The following is a 16930-nucleotide window of genomic DNA, read 5'->3' as shown; positions in this document are numbered from 1 at the left end:
ATTAGAAGAATATTTTGCTGAAAATTGGACACAGTGGGAATATACAATGAGAACTGTAGGATGCTAAGAACGCTGTAGTCCTCTAGAGAAGATGGGTCACACAGAGCATTAGCCCAGTGTGCCATTTAAGCCCATTAAGAAGCCTCTACTCAGCTTGTCTTTATCTTGTACATTTAAATAAATTTTCAGCAATATGCTCTGCTGCTGCATCCTTGGCATTTTGGCCTAGCATAATTCTGCCGTGCCTGTGATAACTCCGACTGTATACAAGGCAGAGCTGGGGCTGGTGATAGCAGCTCCTGAGCCATCCATCACGGAGCGCTGGGTCAGAGCAGGACGTTTATTTTTTTTTGTAAGTGAAAATGTGCTGGATTTTTTTCCAAATGGTTTGCAGGAGACTCAGAGGCACAGATTTTATTGTTGCTGAATTTGCATTTGCCGTTCCCCTTTTTTTGTTCCTCCAGCGTGCTTTCACTGTAGCGGCAGGCTTAGGCTTCGTGCTGGAGTATGAGCATCAGAGCTCCAGCCAGACCGTTTAATGAAAATCCAAACTCCTACCATATGCTCATAACAAGAATTGTCTCAAAGTCACAGCTCAGAAGGAAAAATGCTGCACTGTGTTTATGTGCTGCTCATCCACCTAATGAATCTTCCTTCATTTTTATTGAAGAGTAATCCAGGATTTTTAAAGGCGGAAGGGAAAGCTCCCGGCCTTGCTTGTCGAGCGTGCTTTTGAAACTCGGGCAGTAGAGCTGGCACGCAGGGCGAGCTCTCCGGGGCTGGCCAGCTGCACGCCGTTGCAGCCGCAAAAGGGCTGAACGGGACAGGACTGCAGCTCCATCATCAAGTTTAAACCTCTAAGGTAGTGGGCAAGAAGGATAAAATAAATAATGGGAATAAGAGGGGGTGAAGAGTAGCTAAGAAACTGGGAGAAAGAGGAAAAGGGCTGGATGAGAAAAAAAGCTATGTTTAAACCATTTCCTTTTTAAAGGAGCAGCTTGGAGCCCTCCAGCCATCATTCTGTCTCCAAAGTTGCTGTAACTTCTATCCCAAGGCACAGGATCTTACAGCAAGTCCCATTTTCCAGTAGAAAAATGCTGTGGGGAATTGTATGATGATATGAACTTTCTTTTAGCAAGTGGAAATGGGTCAGAAATGACTGGAGTGTGAAGGAGTGCACTACAGGGAGTGGGAGGGGTTCACGTAGTTCAGGAGAGCATTAAGCCACGGAAGAATATGGGTATTTAGGGAGTAACATTTCTGAGTGCATTGAAGGAAGATGGTGGATTCATTCTTGTTTTCTTGTTTTCTTATCCCTACTTTTTCCCAAGGGAATTATATTTTGCATGTTATATCTGAGACTTTGCTGCCACAAGTGTTTTCTTTTTTTAAAAAAAAAATAAAGGGGGTGGAATCCAGGAAAGTGAAATAAAAAATTAAATCTCTGTGTTGTATCAGTAGTGTCCCTACCCAGAGCAGAATCACATCACTGCACCTCTCTGCTGGGTGAATGCTGTAAGCCCAACTACATCCGAAGTGGGGTTAACTGGGTTTGTTACTCTGAGTTATCAGCAGAAAGCGCTGGTTCCAGCTGCATCTCAACTGGCAGCTTGTGCTCAGGAGGTCCCTGGGGAAAGGGTAAAGTGCTGATGGGAATGAAGCTGAAATGGTTGGGCAAAGGAATCACGTTGGTCCTCTGTGGCATCCTCAGCCCTTGCTAGTGATGTTGGTAGCAGGAGTACCATGTTTGACAAAACCTGAAGAGGAGGAAATGCTGCTCAAAAAAACCCAGAAAAACAAACAAACAAACAAAAACAGTCCAAAATAAGCAAGGCAGCGTTTCGGTAGCAGTCTGAGAACCACTGCAGATGTGGCAGTCTTGCTATTATGTAGAGCATGAACCAAAATCCTTTAGTTAGGCTACACATTGCTCTTCCTAAGGTGTTTGCCTGGGCAAGGACTAAACAAAATTTAGCTTTCCTGAATACCAGGTAAACAGAAATGGTATTTAGGTCACACAACAGTAAGCGATCCTTTCACTTGCCAAAGGAGAAACTGCAATACAAATAGAAATCGTAGCCAGCACTGTTACAAGCCTCATAATCTTACCAGGATATCAGATACATCCCTTGCTATTGTGCTTTGGCATTAACTTAATATTGCAATGAAAAAAGATTATGGAAAAATGTCTAGTATTTGTACGTTGCCTGATAATTAAATATTGCCAAGATATATCAGCTCATTACTAATCATAAATAATCATATTTTCATTTTCTGCACAGACATGTGTATAATTGAATGAGCCTGGGAAAGGTTTGCCTGTTTTCTCTAAATAAGTAACTGGTATTGCAGCAGCACAGGGTGATGACCTAACACTGAGTCCTGCTGGGTTTGTCACAGGGCTGTTGATTCCGCAGGCTCACGTAGATCTGCCACATGCAGCAGTCCTTGCCAAAGCACCAGCTCTGAGCTGTAGGGTCAGCTGGCATAGAGGGGCTCATCACTGCTTAAGTCAGAGAGTATGTTAAGCGTCTATCAGCTGAGGACCTGGCTCACTGATTGACTGAGGAGTGAAGTGATCACAAGTGGGCAGCAGCTAGAAAGTAGGGCTCAGTCTGGAGAGCCAGAGAGTCTGCAGAAGCAGGTTGGCATGACCAAGAGAGGGGGCGGAAAAGCCATTGGGATAGAAGGAGATTTAAATGGAGCAGAGCCTCTTCCAAGCCTTTCACCTGCTTCTGAATCCAGTTGGACACCTTCAGAGGAGAATCAGCTTAGCTGGTCATGCTTGTGAGCACTAAGATGGGACTGGTACAATGACATGAAGAACAGCCTGCCCTCTTCCTTCTGCAGACACTTTTGAAGATTTTTGCCATCCTTTCAAAAAACTGAAGGACATTTTAACCTGAGTTCTTAAGGTTTGTTCCAACTCAGTGACTGGGGAATGGGAGTCAGGACTCAGGGGAATTTGATTGGGACATGAAGGAGAAAATGAAAAGGCAGATAGTGAAAATAACTGGAGAAGTTCCTGTGCCTTGGGAGGTTCTCCTAACCTTCCAGGCATCTTGGAATTAGCCATTACTAATTCCATTTATGTGGGATGTTTCATTGTGCTTTTCTAACCTATGATTAAATGAAAGACAAAGAGTCTAAGGGGACGTTTTTGGATATTGCTTATGTCAGGGTAAAAGACTTGGAGATATATTAATAACCCCACAGTTTCCAAAGGCTTTTAAAAGATTTTTATTTTGAAATCAATTGCTGAAATAGCACCTTCTGACTGCATATATGATTCATAGCCAGGGAGTATATTTAGAACATTGCCTTTATGCTACAATCTGAGAATTGTCTCAAGGGTTTTTATATTGTACATGCTGTTCGTCTCAACATAATTCTTTGGCGTTAATGCCTCCAATGATGCCTTCCTTAGTGAGGACCAGCAGGTTGGCTATTTCCTTGTGCTTGTCAGTAGAGCTAATGCTCTGTCTGCTACTGTATTTTGAATTCGTCTTGGCCTGTAACAGAGGCAGAGACTACTAGCATGCTCTTGCATGCAACTGCTGTTCTGAGTTGTTGTGAATTGAGTTGAATGATGTTACTCAACTGCTTTTGTTTTATCCAGATAATGATGACTCTGACGTAGAGATTCAGGATGATGAAGAATCTGATAGCGAAGGGGAAGAGAGGCAGATAATGAAGCAGCGCACAGCCGCGGAGACCAAAGTGCAAGGTATCTAAACCTGTCCTTAGTTTCTTCTGTTCAGAAGAACACGATGAAAGTGTCTAAATCACCTTAAATATAAGGTCCTTTAGAGTTCAAGGACGTTGCAGAGTTCTCTTGAACTTTAAGAGAACAGTGTTTTGTGGAGAAAATACAGTGCTTTCAAGGGAGCATATTAGGGAGTATTTTCTGGAAAGAGCACCATATGAGAAGAATCCTCTTTTGATTTTGCCTTGCAGATTCAGGAGTAGCTTTGTACAGAAAGCCTTAGAAAAGTAATTGCATTTCTCATCACAAAGCATTTCTTTTCTGTTAGCTCTAGACACTAGTCCTAGTAGGATCTTCTTCAAAAGAGACCTCTAGTGAGTTCATAAAGCCACTATCACTGATGCAGTTCTGGGTACAAGACACCTGAATTATTTCTTATGTGGAAAGACATCTGGTTTCTGTTTCTGCTTACATGTAGAGAAGTTTTAGCCTCTGACTACCAGTTCCAGTAGATTCTGGTCAGTAGCAACTCGAAGAAATTACTGTCTGAGGGGCTGTGTTTCACTTAGATGGGGGGAAAAATGTTCTGCCTAGTTTACAGTCTAGCAAAATGAAACCACAAAATCTGGCTGGCTCTCATTGGCATTCTCATCAGCTGTGAGTGATTTTGACCACCAGCAAAAGCCCTTCTGGGCTCTGGATGAAGTACCAGTGTGGGTAATTTCATGCGCCAGTACTATTCGAACCCGTTACTTGGATAGACTGAATGTGATTTCTTTTTCTGAGCCTAATTCTGTTCTCCCCTCTCTGAGCAAGGCCAGAGCTAGAAGCTGAAGTTCACAAATCAATATAACTCAAGAATTTTTATCCCTGATTTTTCTATTTCTTGGAACTTCCTGGAAAATGCCAAAAACATTGATATTCACAAATATTTTTTACATTGCAGTTTTTCAGAGAAAAGACTGTACAAAGCTTTTAGGGCTTTAGAGGTGACTATATATAACTACCTATGATGTCCCATCTCATCGATTCTCTTAGGCTGGAAGTGATAATCTAGAGACGTGGGAACTGGCTGCAGTCAAATAGTCAACTCTTAACACCAGTTTTTGGAGAAAGCTCTATTATAAAAATCGTAGATTTTGTTACAAGTAGAATTTTTCAAGGAAGAGCTTTGTTATCACTAATTACAGTGACTGCAAACTCAGCATTAAGTCAGCGCTTGTCACACTTCAAGCACCCGTAATTCCCAAGATATTTTCTCTGCTCTGCTGCTTAGATAGCTTGCTATGGTTTCCTTGTATAGTAAACTACTTATAGCACGTAATTATTCTCTGACTTTCGCATACTCTGCTGTTTGCTGGCTACATGGTGGTCATCCCAATCTTTACTGTTTCCTTATTTTGGAAATCTCCCTTCGCTGCTCTATCTTCTTTCTGCATGCTGCAAACAGAACTATTGGATCAGCTCCAGGTATGGTAAATGGCTCCTTTTCTGCAATCCATCCAGAAGAGTAATGACTGTACTTCCCATTCTTACTCCTGTCACTTCAATCCTACAGTCTTCCGGCAGAGACAGATACAAATGTTGTTAGGCTTTTAAACTGAGAGTCCTGGGCTCACTTTTCTGCCTTGCTAAGGTTTCTCTTTATAATCTTGAGCCTACTCATATAGTCTTTCTAGCTGCATCTGTACTGTAAGGTTAAAAGCAGACTTTTGGTCCACACTGCTGGTTTTGGCTCAAAATGCCTGTATTTTTTGTTTAAGAAAACTCAACTGGGGTTGGGATTTCTGTTCTTCTGGCTTGCTCAGTCATGTCCATCCTTTATCTGCCCAGACTATATGAACAAAAGCTTGGACTATGTCAAGATACCAGTGAGGCCAGAGCTTTCCTCCAGGAGCTCCAGCCTGATCCAGAGTGCATACTTAGGTGAATTCTAGACTTGAGAACAGGTTCAGACTTGCAGTTGTCTGTGACGTGCAGGAGACCATGTCAAGACCGGAGACTAAAGTCAAGTGCTTCGGCTTCCTTGGAAAATCAAGCCTGAACATTCACTGGGCATTTGTCATTAAATATGTAGAAAATCTATACCTGTACTTCAGCATAGATACTGTTAGGTTTAAAATGTACTTAATTATCAAAGCAATATAGTAAGAACATTATTAATTAATACTTTCTTTCCTGACTCAGTTCAAGACATTTCAATCACTTTCTTTTAAAGAATTTTATTTTCTTAAAAGATGGTGTTTCTGAGCCAAATCTGCTCTTCTGCTGAGGAGAAACAGGCCACTGTGGTCACTTTCTGGAGATGCTGTGGTTCAGTTCTACATCTCTAATTTCCAGGTTATTAATATGATAAGAGAAGACTTCTTCCCTCCATTCGTAATAAGTGGGCAGATACTCCAGTGTGTCTGGCCATTATGGAGCCGAGATTTGAGGGAGAGAGAATATCTCTTTTTAGGCCACTTGGTATAATTGAGAAAAATGGACACGCTTTCAGGTTCGAGAGTCCTTTCATGAGGTCTGTCTAGATGCAGCAAAGTTCAAACTAAATGCAGCTTTGACACAGTTGTTCGTAGTTTTGTTCTTTAGTCAACTAAGAGACTTGAAGGGATAGGATTTAGTCTCCCATGAAGCAGAAAAGAGTGTTAGCAAGAGGAGGCAGGGTAAACAGCTGGTTCCTGTGGTACAGAGAGAAAATTGAATCCTTATTCCGTTCATACAAGGAAGAATAAGAAGGGGCAGGTAGAGAAATGAGCTATGTAGCTTGTATCTGCATTGTGTTCAAGATTTTTAGGCTCTGGTTCAAAAAGCAGCAAATTAGCTTTAGGAAGGCTCATGTTGGTACAAGAAGGGAAGAGACCTGGAGTTGAGAAAAAACAGCTAGGAGGATAGTCAAACTGGCAGATACTGGCTTACTGAGTTTGTGAAACTGCAGCCTGTTTTATAGTGATTCACAATTGCAGGCAGGTCTCCTGCTTGAAGTGGCTTATTATAATTAAATCCACATGTCACTAGTCATTGCTTTTAGAAATGAAAGAATACATTGATCATCTGTACCTTCTAATCTGAAGGTTGTAAATGTGAATAAAAGTCCACAATCCACTTTCATTCTGTCTAGCAAGAGGTAAGTGAGGCAGTTATACAAATGAAATAGCAGATGCATGGAGAAGTTAAGCAGCCCTCCACAGGGTCACAGTATGGGTGAGTGGTGTAATAAAGTAAAATAAATAAATAAATAAAGTAAATTCTTGCAGTGTTCTAAGATCTTAATCATCTGCAATGTAAAGAACCCTCTTGACTAAAACAGGCTGTAGACCACTAGTTTGCAACTGGTTAGTTGCTCATATGCAGGCAGGGTGGATGTCGGGATGGGGAAAGCAAAAGAGTGCAAGAACTTCTCTCGTGTACTCTCCCATCCTCCAGCTGTTACGATGCCTGTCAGGGTTTCCTGAGCTGAATGTGGTTTCAACATACTTAGTTTAACCCTCAGTAGATTTTTTTTTTTCCTAAGAACCTGTGCAGTCTCCTCTTGAACTAAAGTGAATTTTTAGCACCCGCACTATCAAAAGTGGCAGATTTTGAAGTGACATTGTGATTATATGTGCAGATCCGTGCAGATTTCAGCCTCATTCAGACCAGAGCTCTGAAATGCATTTTGGAATCATAAATCAATTCAGGATTTCTCCTGTTCCCAGTGTACTACTAGGCTCATTGTGTAGGCCATGGCAAACTGGTACAGACCGTGCTTGGAACAAGGTAGGCAGTGGAAATGCTACGGAGCGAAACAGAGATGATTTACACTTGCAGAGCTGTGGGATTGTGCCTGTCCATATTAAATCATCCTCTATGTCTTTATCCATTTTTCAGGTCCCATATCCAAATATTTTAGAAATTCATATGTTTTCCTTCATAATGTGGGCGTTAAGGGGCATTTTTGTCCTGTTTGTATTGAAAAGACTGTTTCACTATCGAGGCCATAACAGCTTCAACCTTATTTGGTGTTTATTGTAAGAAGGCAGCTTTATTAGACTCTAAATGCTACTCAGTAGACAGTCAGTCCAAAGTCAATGAAAGCACAGCTTTCTTGGAGCCTTTTACCTTTCCAGAACTGTCCCCAGAGGATCAATGTGATAGTGTTGTGTTGGCAGACAGGTTAGCAAGTGTACTCGAATAAAATCTTAGCCTGTGAAAACCTGCACAGTTAAACATAGCAAGGACAAAAATGTCTGGATGTGGCAGATGAGGAGAATAAAGGTTTTTTTGTTAAGAAAGCAAAGTGTGTCTCCCTGGAAGAAGTAAAACCGGATTTGCAACGATCAAACCCAACCACAGGCCAACTTGCCAATGCCGGCTCCTCCTGCGCTATAGCCAGGCCTGTGCATACTCCTAGTCTTGCTACAGATACATTTCACAGAGGGATTGCACAACGAGTGGTACATATCCAAAGCGTGCTGATGCTGCTGTTATGTCAGACATTCGGGGTCTTGAGGTGATAATGTTGTTTAGCTTCCCTGACCTAGTTTTCTTGTTAAATTTGAGTTTGTGAGTATAAAGTAGGAACTAGCTAGCAGACGCTGGGCAAGGGCCAGTGCAGCATGCAAGGTATGAAGGCTGCAGTAGCCCTTTTTTTTTTTCTCTCTCTTTTTTTTTTTTTTTTTCTTTTTTGCCAATCTTTTAAGGAGAAGAGGGAGGTTTGACACAACAGCAAGGAATAGCTCCACTGACCTTTTTCCAAATCCCTTCTTACAGTATGCAAGCCAGGAAGTAGGAAAGTCATGATCTGGGTTTATTCTCAGTTGAAATGGTCAGACTTCTCTTACAGAAATCCTCTCTCCAGCTTGTGACAATGTTCAGACATCTGCTACTGAATTTCTAGAATGCTTTCCTTCTCTGTAGCCTCCCCAAGGTGTGAAGAAAACACAGACGTGCTGTAAATCTGTTGGGGAGTGAAAGAATTCAATTAGAATACACAACAGCTGCCTGCTGCTTGTTCGGTGCCTTGCTTGCATTGAGTTCCTGCGGATGTTACCTGCCTGATTGTTAGAAATATGTTAAATAATTAATCTATTTCTTCCCTCCTCTCTGATTCCTAAAGGAAATTATGTCTAGGTGTCCAAGACCAAGAAACATATGCAAGTGCATTTATCATTGCAAATACAGGATGAACAGTTCTGCACTTTTTCTCAAAGTGCTGCCTTCCTTTCTAGAGTGGAAATGATTCTTGATAGGAAAAACGTGCTGAAGCACCGTGCACTTTCTAGACATCATTCAAATGCTGTGTGAGCCTGTCAGCCCCGATCTTTCAGCTTCTTCCTTAGGGACAGCTGCCTCCTACTGGCGTGCAGCTTAGTGCAAGATGTAGTCTCCCTTTTTATTTTTCCAAAGTCATTCCTTCCAATCACTGTATCTAGAAATATTTAGAAACAGTTAAAAGAATGCCTTTGCTGCTGCAGTTAGAAACAGTGGAGCTAGTGTTATTGGAAGAAGACCAGAAGAAAGCATCTCATTTTGAATTGTCTGCCCTTGGTAAAGAAAGCACTCTGCCACTCTGTAAGATTTGTCAAGGGTCTGCTTCACATGCACACTTCAGCCACAGACTCAAGAAACTGCCAGTCTCCTTTCGGTGTCCCTGCAATTCCAGCATGTCAAGGCCTGAGCCTCAAAAGCATGAGGAATCTGCAGCCCACATACTTGGTGAGGCTTGCAGGTACCTGCACCTCACGCCTTTGGAGGCCTGCACCTGGATCGACTTCGGTATCTGCATAGAAGGGAGAGCTGTAGGCTTTTTGTGTGCTAAACAGGCAGTGGTGAGTCAGGAGTGAAAAGCAGCTTCGACATACGCTCTGCTGGGCTTGTCATTCTTCATGCCTTTCCTTTCCATGGAGGGTTTGCGATTATTGTGCTTGGAAGCTTTGAAAATCTACATTTAATTTCTTGGCAGTGAACAATAGATACATAGCGCTCCAAACACAATAAATCCTTCAATCTGATCAGACCACTGCTCTCTTCCTGATGGTTCTTCATGAACCCTGATGTTTGCAGGCCTCTCATTGCATGTCTTGGCAGATGAGTCTTGATCCAAAGTCTGTGAAAGTGAGAAGATGAGCAGACCTGGATTTTGCTCTTATCATGGTGGTAGCAGAGGAAGAGGACTAGAGAGGCATAGAGAATGTGTCATGCAGGAAGGTATTTGGCTATGTTTAGCAGGATTCGACTTCTCCAGCTGTCTAATAACATATGAAGTCAAGGGGAACAATTTTCTAAATGCACCTGCTCTCAAAGCAACTCACAGCCTTGCAGGACTCTACCAAACTAGTATTGATCTCCATGAACTTTTGAAAATAAATTCCTCCTTTGTGAGCGTCACAAAGTTCAGTTTTACACTGACTGGGACTTGGTACGCATGGCATACAACAGCTCCTCGTGACTGTGCTTCCTTTGGAGTGAATGTATTTCTCTAATAAAGCAAAGCAAATTCTAATTGCAAACCTCCTAAAAACATTTTGGAGAGTCAAATTAGTCTCTTCTTCCCTGCTCCTTCACTTCAAGCAGGAAAGAAAAACAGTCAGCAGTGCAGGGACTTTAGGAGCCGCTGCGTTTTAATGCCAGTGCTCAAAGAAAACAAATCTGGGGAGAAAGAAACTTGACATCATTGCTGTTCTGATTTTTACAGAGATTCATATAGAAATATGTTGATTGCCATCGTCTAGATAAGACCCTGAAAAGTCTTTTGCTTTGGTGATGTGGCTAGCTACTGGACATTACTGGGACTGTATGGCTGGGGAAAGGGTAGCAGTCTACCCTTTTTTTGGAAACCTCAGCATGTAATAAGGGTTCAGATCCTAGAAAAGGGGCTGCTGTTCGGAAGTCACAGAAATGAATTTGTCTTAACTTGAAGTAGAGCTCCCTCCCTCAATCTGTTCATCTTCTCCTAACAGAGATGTGTTCAGGTGCATGTGCTATTCAGCAAAGTTGAATGCACATTGGGAGGGAAAAGATATGCCTTCAGCCCATATTATGGCAGCTGCAATATTGGAGGAGAAGGGAAGGCTGTGTAGGTCAGAAATGGTAGATTTGAGACTGGCAACTAGCTTCCAAGCAAATATTTTTTCCAGGAAGGTTGTAAGAAATAGCAATAAGTATGCTTATCCTGAGCAACAGTTGTAGTGGACTTAATTGATTGTTGCACTTCGGCAATGCCTAGAAAACTCTGCTGAGGTCATGGCCTTGTGCTAAGGGATACAAACACTCGCGCTTCAGAAGGCCATCCCCAAAGCACTTGAAGATCAGCGAGACCAGGGCAAAAGATTTATTCCTGTTTTCTGGATGAAGAGATGAAGCAGAAAGATGGGAGACATCTTGTCCAAGCTCACACTAGGAATTTTCACTAAGAGCTCAAGACTGAATGAAGATCTCCAAAGTGAGAGCAAAATGTTTCAACTGGAAGTCTGCTTCCCCTGTCATGGTAGGTTGACCTGACCGCTCTGGTTAGGTGTCATATCTTGTTGTCAGGCACGGGGTTGACTGTACGCTTTGCTGAGTAAGAACATGTAGATCATTCATTTCCTGTAGATCCATTGTAGGCAGCTGCACAGATTAGTACAATGGCAAGCGTCACAAGCAGAAGAAAAACTGAAAATGCTCACAGGCTTAAAATCCTGGATATGCATTCGCTTCTGATCTTCTGATGGCTCCAGTGGCTGTAAACCGTGGCAGTGCACTGAGATCAGATTTGAATCCAAAAGTGCAGTGAAATTATAGTCTGCTCATTACTAGCATTTTACCTAATTATCACTCTGTACAGTCTGTCCCAGCTGAATTCGCATTGTTTGTTAGTAAACACAACCAGCTTTCTCCCACTTGGAAGCTTTGTGAGCCCCTGTAGCCAGAGCGGTGCAGAACTAATGCCATAGCAAGCTGAACCCAGCTAAACTGAACCCAATAAATTTCAAGCGACAAATGCCTCATACCTGCCAGCTCTGTTTGGTGCGGACAATTTCTCTCTTTCCTACCTCCCCTCCAGTACACAAATGCACTCTGGCCATCTGTCATGTCTCTTGCTCCTACACAGAGAGATTTGGTTTTTCAATATCTGAAAAATAAAATATGCCTCCCAGCTTTGCCACAGAAGGTCTTCTGTTAATGTGGAACATTTACTTTCTCTCCTGCATAGCTACAGCATACTGAACCCTAAAGCTCCAGACCCTCCACCTCTTCTAGTATCCCCTGTAGGAGACCCAGAGTTGTGCCACAACCCAATGCAGATCCCACAGACCAAAATTAAAGTTAAACCTTTGGGCCCATCTATAGGCAATGTAGGTCTATTGTCTCCTAAGGATGTTGGTTTTAGTCGTCTCTGAATTTACGTAGTTTCATCTAGCAAATGTCTCTAAAGCTTGGCAAGAGATCCTTTTTCCAGGAATTCTCTAGAGACAAATCTCCATTGCTTCTGTTGTCAGCAGGCAGGTGGGTAGAGGACACTGCTTTTTGTTTAGAAACATAAGGTGTTTAAATTACCTGCCCTGACACAGCAAGGCTTTTGGCAAATTATAGATGAGTTAGCCAGCTTTTCGCTGCACCTAACCAAAATCAGACTTGCAAAGGGAACAAAAAAGGACCTGTATTGTTTTGTACATTTGTACAAAGGAGGTTAGACAGAGTATTTTTTAAAGTTGCTTTGTTCTCATGCTAAAAAGATAAATTTTGTCTAGATGGGAAAAACCCATATCTGACATGGAAAAAACTAGTGATGATAGGAGATATATAGATGGTGAAATCTGATGGTCACAGCAGGGCTATTGAATAGGCATCCAGTTAGCACTGAATGACTTCCAGTGGCTACAGAAAGCAGAGATAAATGAAATGTTTTCCCTTTGCCCAGGCAACCCACCATCAGCTCCACTCTACGCGTTCCCACTGCTTCCAGGAAACAGCAAAGGAAGGCCATGCTGGCATCTTCCCTGTTTCAGATGGCTCGAATGCATCCAAAAGTAGCAAAGCAAGGCACAAGTGTTTTCTCCCTTTCTCCCCTTAGCAATGAATTCCTTCCAGCTTTTCTTCCACCAATGAGAGCTCCACCTGCCTCTCCAAACTTAAACCTTTGGCTCTCAGCAGAGATTCTTGACATTTGTCTTGGTGCTGCCTAGGATTCCTGTGAGAGATCAATCTCTGCTGGATGATCTGAATAGGTCACAATATCGGGGGCTCTCTAAGGAGTTGACCGCAAGAAAAAGAAGGATTTTTATCCTCTGAGCACCAAAGGAGAGGAAATAATATATCAGTTCAGAGAGTCAAGGTATCCTACTTCTGAAATCCTGAGGGACCGCTACACTGGTGTATACAGGAGCCACAGAAGCCCAATATTTGGTTTATCCGCAGCCAGACCTAGGCTAGTCCTTTTTATTTGTTTTACCCTGTTCTCAGATTCAGGGGATTTCTACAGATTTGTACAGATTGACCTGTTCTGAAGTTCTCAAACTTCACATGGGCAGATGGGAAGCAAGTAGAGGTTTACGTGGAAATCCTTAAAACAGTTATATACTTGGTTCCACTTAATGTTTTCTGCCCTGAATACATAGAGTTTTACAGGAGGCATGAGTCATGTGCTGAATAAGATTACTGAATCAGGTTTATCAGGAAGCTGGATAAAGAGAGCCCTTAGGAGCTTCCCTGTTGTTTTTCCCAAACTTTAGCCAGAGGTAGTGTTTTCTTGCTGGGCGTTCAGTGTATAATAATCTTTGCCTTGCATAACAGAGTGCTAGCTAAAAAGCATAAAACCCCTTTCACTTCATGCTTCATATATTAAGGAACTGTCTTGTAGTTTGATGTTAATGGCAAATAATCAGTCCTCTTTTCTGGAAGAGTTTTATGCTAAGTCCCACTTGTCATTTTTTTTCCTATAATTTGAAGCCAGAACAATTGCTTAGATCAGAGGTCACATGTGTCATAGGACACTAAATTTTACCCTGTTATCCTTGAACCGTGATTTGTTAGGATTTTAAGAAAACAAGAGATGGAGAACCTGACACTGCCTATAGCAGCCTGTTCCAATTATTGATCACCCTTATGGTAAGAAATCATTGCCATATTTCTGATGGGAATTCATTTGGTGTCAGCTTCCAGCCCCAAATTCGTATGTCTTTCTCCTAGCAATTTAAGAGGTTGTGTGCCCTACTGAATACCTGTATGCCATAACCATATCATTTCTCAGCCAAATTTCTAGTAAGCTAAATAGATTGAGCTACATGACCAGAAATTCTCTCTGCTTGAAGGTTTAAGCAGCAGGCAGGAAATTGTTATCAAGTTCCTTAGGTATGACAAGTATACGTTTGTTCTTCAAACAGTTACGTGCCCTGGCCTACAGTGGCACATAGTGGCACAAGGTAGCTCTGGAAACGTGATCTTGACCAGAATTACTCTGATATCGCAGTCTTTCCCTCTTCCCTCTTCTTTTGAGCTCTGTGGCTTAACAAGTGGGGTGACCTTACATGCGTTGGGATCTTAACATCTCACTGCCTCTCTAAAAGATAAACCCTGAACTTTATCTTTCATTCTCTCTTTCTGTTAACCATGAGCCAGTTTTTATGATGATTTTCTTTGCTCTGCAGGAAGATCTGGCAAACGGATCGTGGGAACAATGCATGGTGGAGACACAGAGGAAGACGTAAGTAACCATCCCGCATTCCTGCAGAGCTTCTCTGACAGTGCTTTGTAATTACTACCCTCTCCTCAGCTAGAGAAACAGTTTCTTACCTGGTAAATCTTCATGCCACAGGCCTGCTTCTCCCTTCCTTCCTCCAGCTATCTGTATACATACGTACTTTCCCATTTTTATTTTGTTCGTGGAGTCTCTGGGCACTGGCCTGTGCTTTAAGCTCAGCTTGCGCTGCGTAAATAATGGTACATGTGCTGCAGCAATGCTGCCATCCATGCTGTTCTGCTGAGCTATTGCAGCAGACTGCTGGGAGGAGGGTGCACGCAGGGCAGTGTTGTGGGAGTTGGACATTGAAGCAGTGCATATGCACAGATCTGTAAGTCATACCATGACTTGTAGCCCTCATGACGTAGTTACAGATGGTTTCTGAGAGCATGGCACGGGCTGACCACAAGCTGGTTTAGAGACTCTGCCCTCATAGTCAAAGCCCTCGATACTATGGTGGTATCTACCTTAGAGACTTAGAGAGAGAGATGTGTCCCACCAGAGCCAAAATGGACTGTTAAGCTCCAGAGTCCAAAGGAAAAGCAGGCATCAGGGCTGAGAGGCTTGCTAGGGACACTGATGGGCATCTATGTGTCTGAGCTTAGGGAAGAAAACTGGTGAGGCTGGTTTGAACCCCTCAAAATGTTAATCAGGCTATGGAGTTGAGAAGACCCCTAGAGCCGCCTTCTGTCTGCCAGGCTTCTGTTGGTTCTTTGCTAGCATGGTTCCCCTTCCGTCCTCCTCTCCCCAGGTCTGGTGAGGCCTTGAGCTGTGCCAGTGATCCCCCTGCCCAGCTCAGGGCATCCCTACCTTTCCTTGTGAGAGTTTCCGCTCCCTGTGGTGCAGGGCATCTCTTGCAGTCGCACAGCTGCGTGCTGTGAGAGGAGGCCCCACCACTGACCTTATCGTTGAGCAGAGCTGCCATTGAGTCTGGGAGTAGCTGAGAAGGCAAGGTGAGCACTTGAACTGGACGGGACTGCTGCCCCGTGCAGGGAGGCAGGGGGAACCTAGGCCATGCATCTCTCTAACATTTCCCTGCTTCTCATCTCAGCTCCCATCCCCTCCAGGCAGCTGCTTTTCCTGGAGGATGTGTCTCAGGCAGGAGCACCTGCAGGCTGCCTCCTGGGGAGCAGGTCTCTGGGCACCTGCTTTTTCTTGGTAGCTTAAGCTGAATTTCCTCCATTTTGTTGGTAGTCTCAGTGTCTTTTCTGGAAAGCAGTGCAACAGTTCTCAAATATGGCATGTGGTACCTCAGCTGTACCTGCTTTCTCTGCTGCCATTTCTTCTGCTGTCATTCTGGTTGCTTTCTGTTTTCTTTTATGTTCTTGTGCATTTTTTTTTCTGCTCTGCCTCTCCTCCTCTTTCCACTCTGACTCTCCAAGGGGGGATCTGCCCCGACCCAGCCAGGCACATGCAAGAGCAAGGCACAGGTAGGTTTTTTTTTTCCTACAGTTGTTTTTTTTTCCCCAGTAGGCCTAAGTCCCTTGGTTTCACATTAGGTCCTACTTTAAAGTTAAAGCCCCACAAAGGTTTTAATACCACAGATTCAGCTGAAATGAGGGAATCTGCTGTCAGCCCCATGCAGTGTGGAAAGAAGTGTGCAACAGACTGAGTGGAGCAGCCACTGTCTAGTAAAGTGGGGAGCTGCAAGTGAAAGCCATGCGGGCCTTTAGCTCAGCCTTTCACTCTTTTGGGAAGCCAGCAGCACAGCAACCTGAGCTACCAGCTGGAGCAAAGCCTTTTGCAGAATCTGTTACTGCCTGCTGAAGGAGGTCCAAAACTAGATTCCTGCCATTCCAGGTAGGAGGTGCCTTCCCCTCAGCCCTCAAGAATGTGATAATACCATGTGCAGGAGAGGAGGTAACTTAATGTCAGCCAGAAGCAGCATCCTCTACTTCTGAGCTGGTAGAGATGCCTGAAGAATGATGAGCTTTGTTTGCTGGTAACATGTAGCTCTGAGAACTGAACTGGCTGTGAATCTGTGCGTTCTTTCCTGCAGGAGGACTCAGAGGACAGTGAAATTGACCTGGATGATGATGATGATGATGAAGATGTGGAAGATGACAGCGTGGAAATCTCCCCTAGCAAATCCAATCGCCGAGCAAGGAAGCCAGAGCCACTAGTGGAAAGTGATAATGACTTCTGACGCTTCAGTAGCAGGACCAGGAGACATCTTGAAATGCAAACTTTGGACAGTGTGCAGGTCAGGAGCTAATAGCCTGCCATCTGAAAAGTGCTTGGCAGGAGTTGGTATATAATGTTCATTAAACTTGAAAATTAAACTTGGATTGCTAATCTTGTGACTCAAAGTATGAGCAGTTTATCCATAATTAGAATCACAGTAATGTGGAATGCTTTTATTTCCATAATTGCCTTAGAACAGGTCCTCATGCACGACGGTGCCAAAAGTTGCACTCCAGTGAGCAGTGTGCTTAATTTCCCAGCATTTCACAATGTCCAAACAGACTTGTTGGCTTAGTAAATCTGGATGGAAAGCCGCTTTGGAAGCACATTTAAATTGATTT

At 43.2% G+C, this 16930-nt stretch overlaps 1 protein-coding gene across 5 annotated transcripts in view; it reads left to right on the top strand.

Moving 5' to 3' along the window:
* Window positions 1-16930, top strand: part of CLUAP1 (clusterin associated protein 1) — a 67725-nt gene that overhangs the window by 49442 nt on the left and 1353 nt on the right. For 3 of the 5 annotated variants that reach the window (XM_062588289.1, XM_062588288.1, XM_062588291.1), the window contains 4 exons: window positions 3620-3727; window positions 14314-14369; window positions 15788-15835; window positions 16405-16691. In XM_062588289.1, coding sequence (XP_062444273.1) covers window positions 3620-3727; window positions 14314-14369; window positions 15788-15835; window positions 16405-16551 — 359 coding nt within the window. In that variant the 3' untranslated portion in view covers window positions 16552-16691. Of the gene's footprint in view, window positions 1-3619; window positions 3728-14313; window positions 14370-15787; window positions 15836-16404; window positions 16692-16930 lie in introns of those variants that run through there. The other 2 variants (XR_009959982.1, XM_062588290.1) reach the window with 2 other exon arrangements.

This window comes from Rhea pennata, chromosome 15, assembly GCF_028389875.1.
Source record: "Rhea pennata isolate bPtePen1 chromosome 15, bPtePen1.pri, whole genome shotgun sequence".
Taxonomy (NCBI): Eukaryota; Metazoa; Chordata; class Aves; order Rheiformes; family Rheidae; genus Rhea; species Rhea pennata.
Note: the sequence above shows the minus strand (reverse complement) of the source record. Positions and strands in the feature narration are given on the sequence as shown.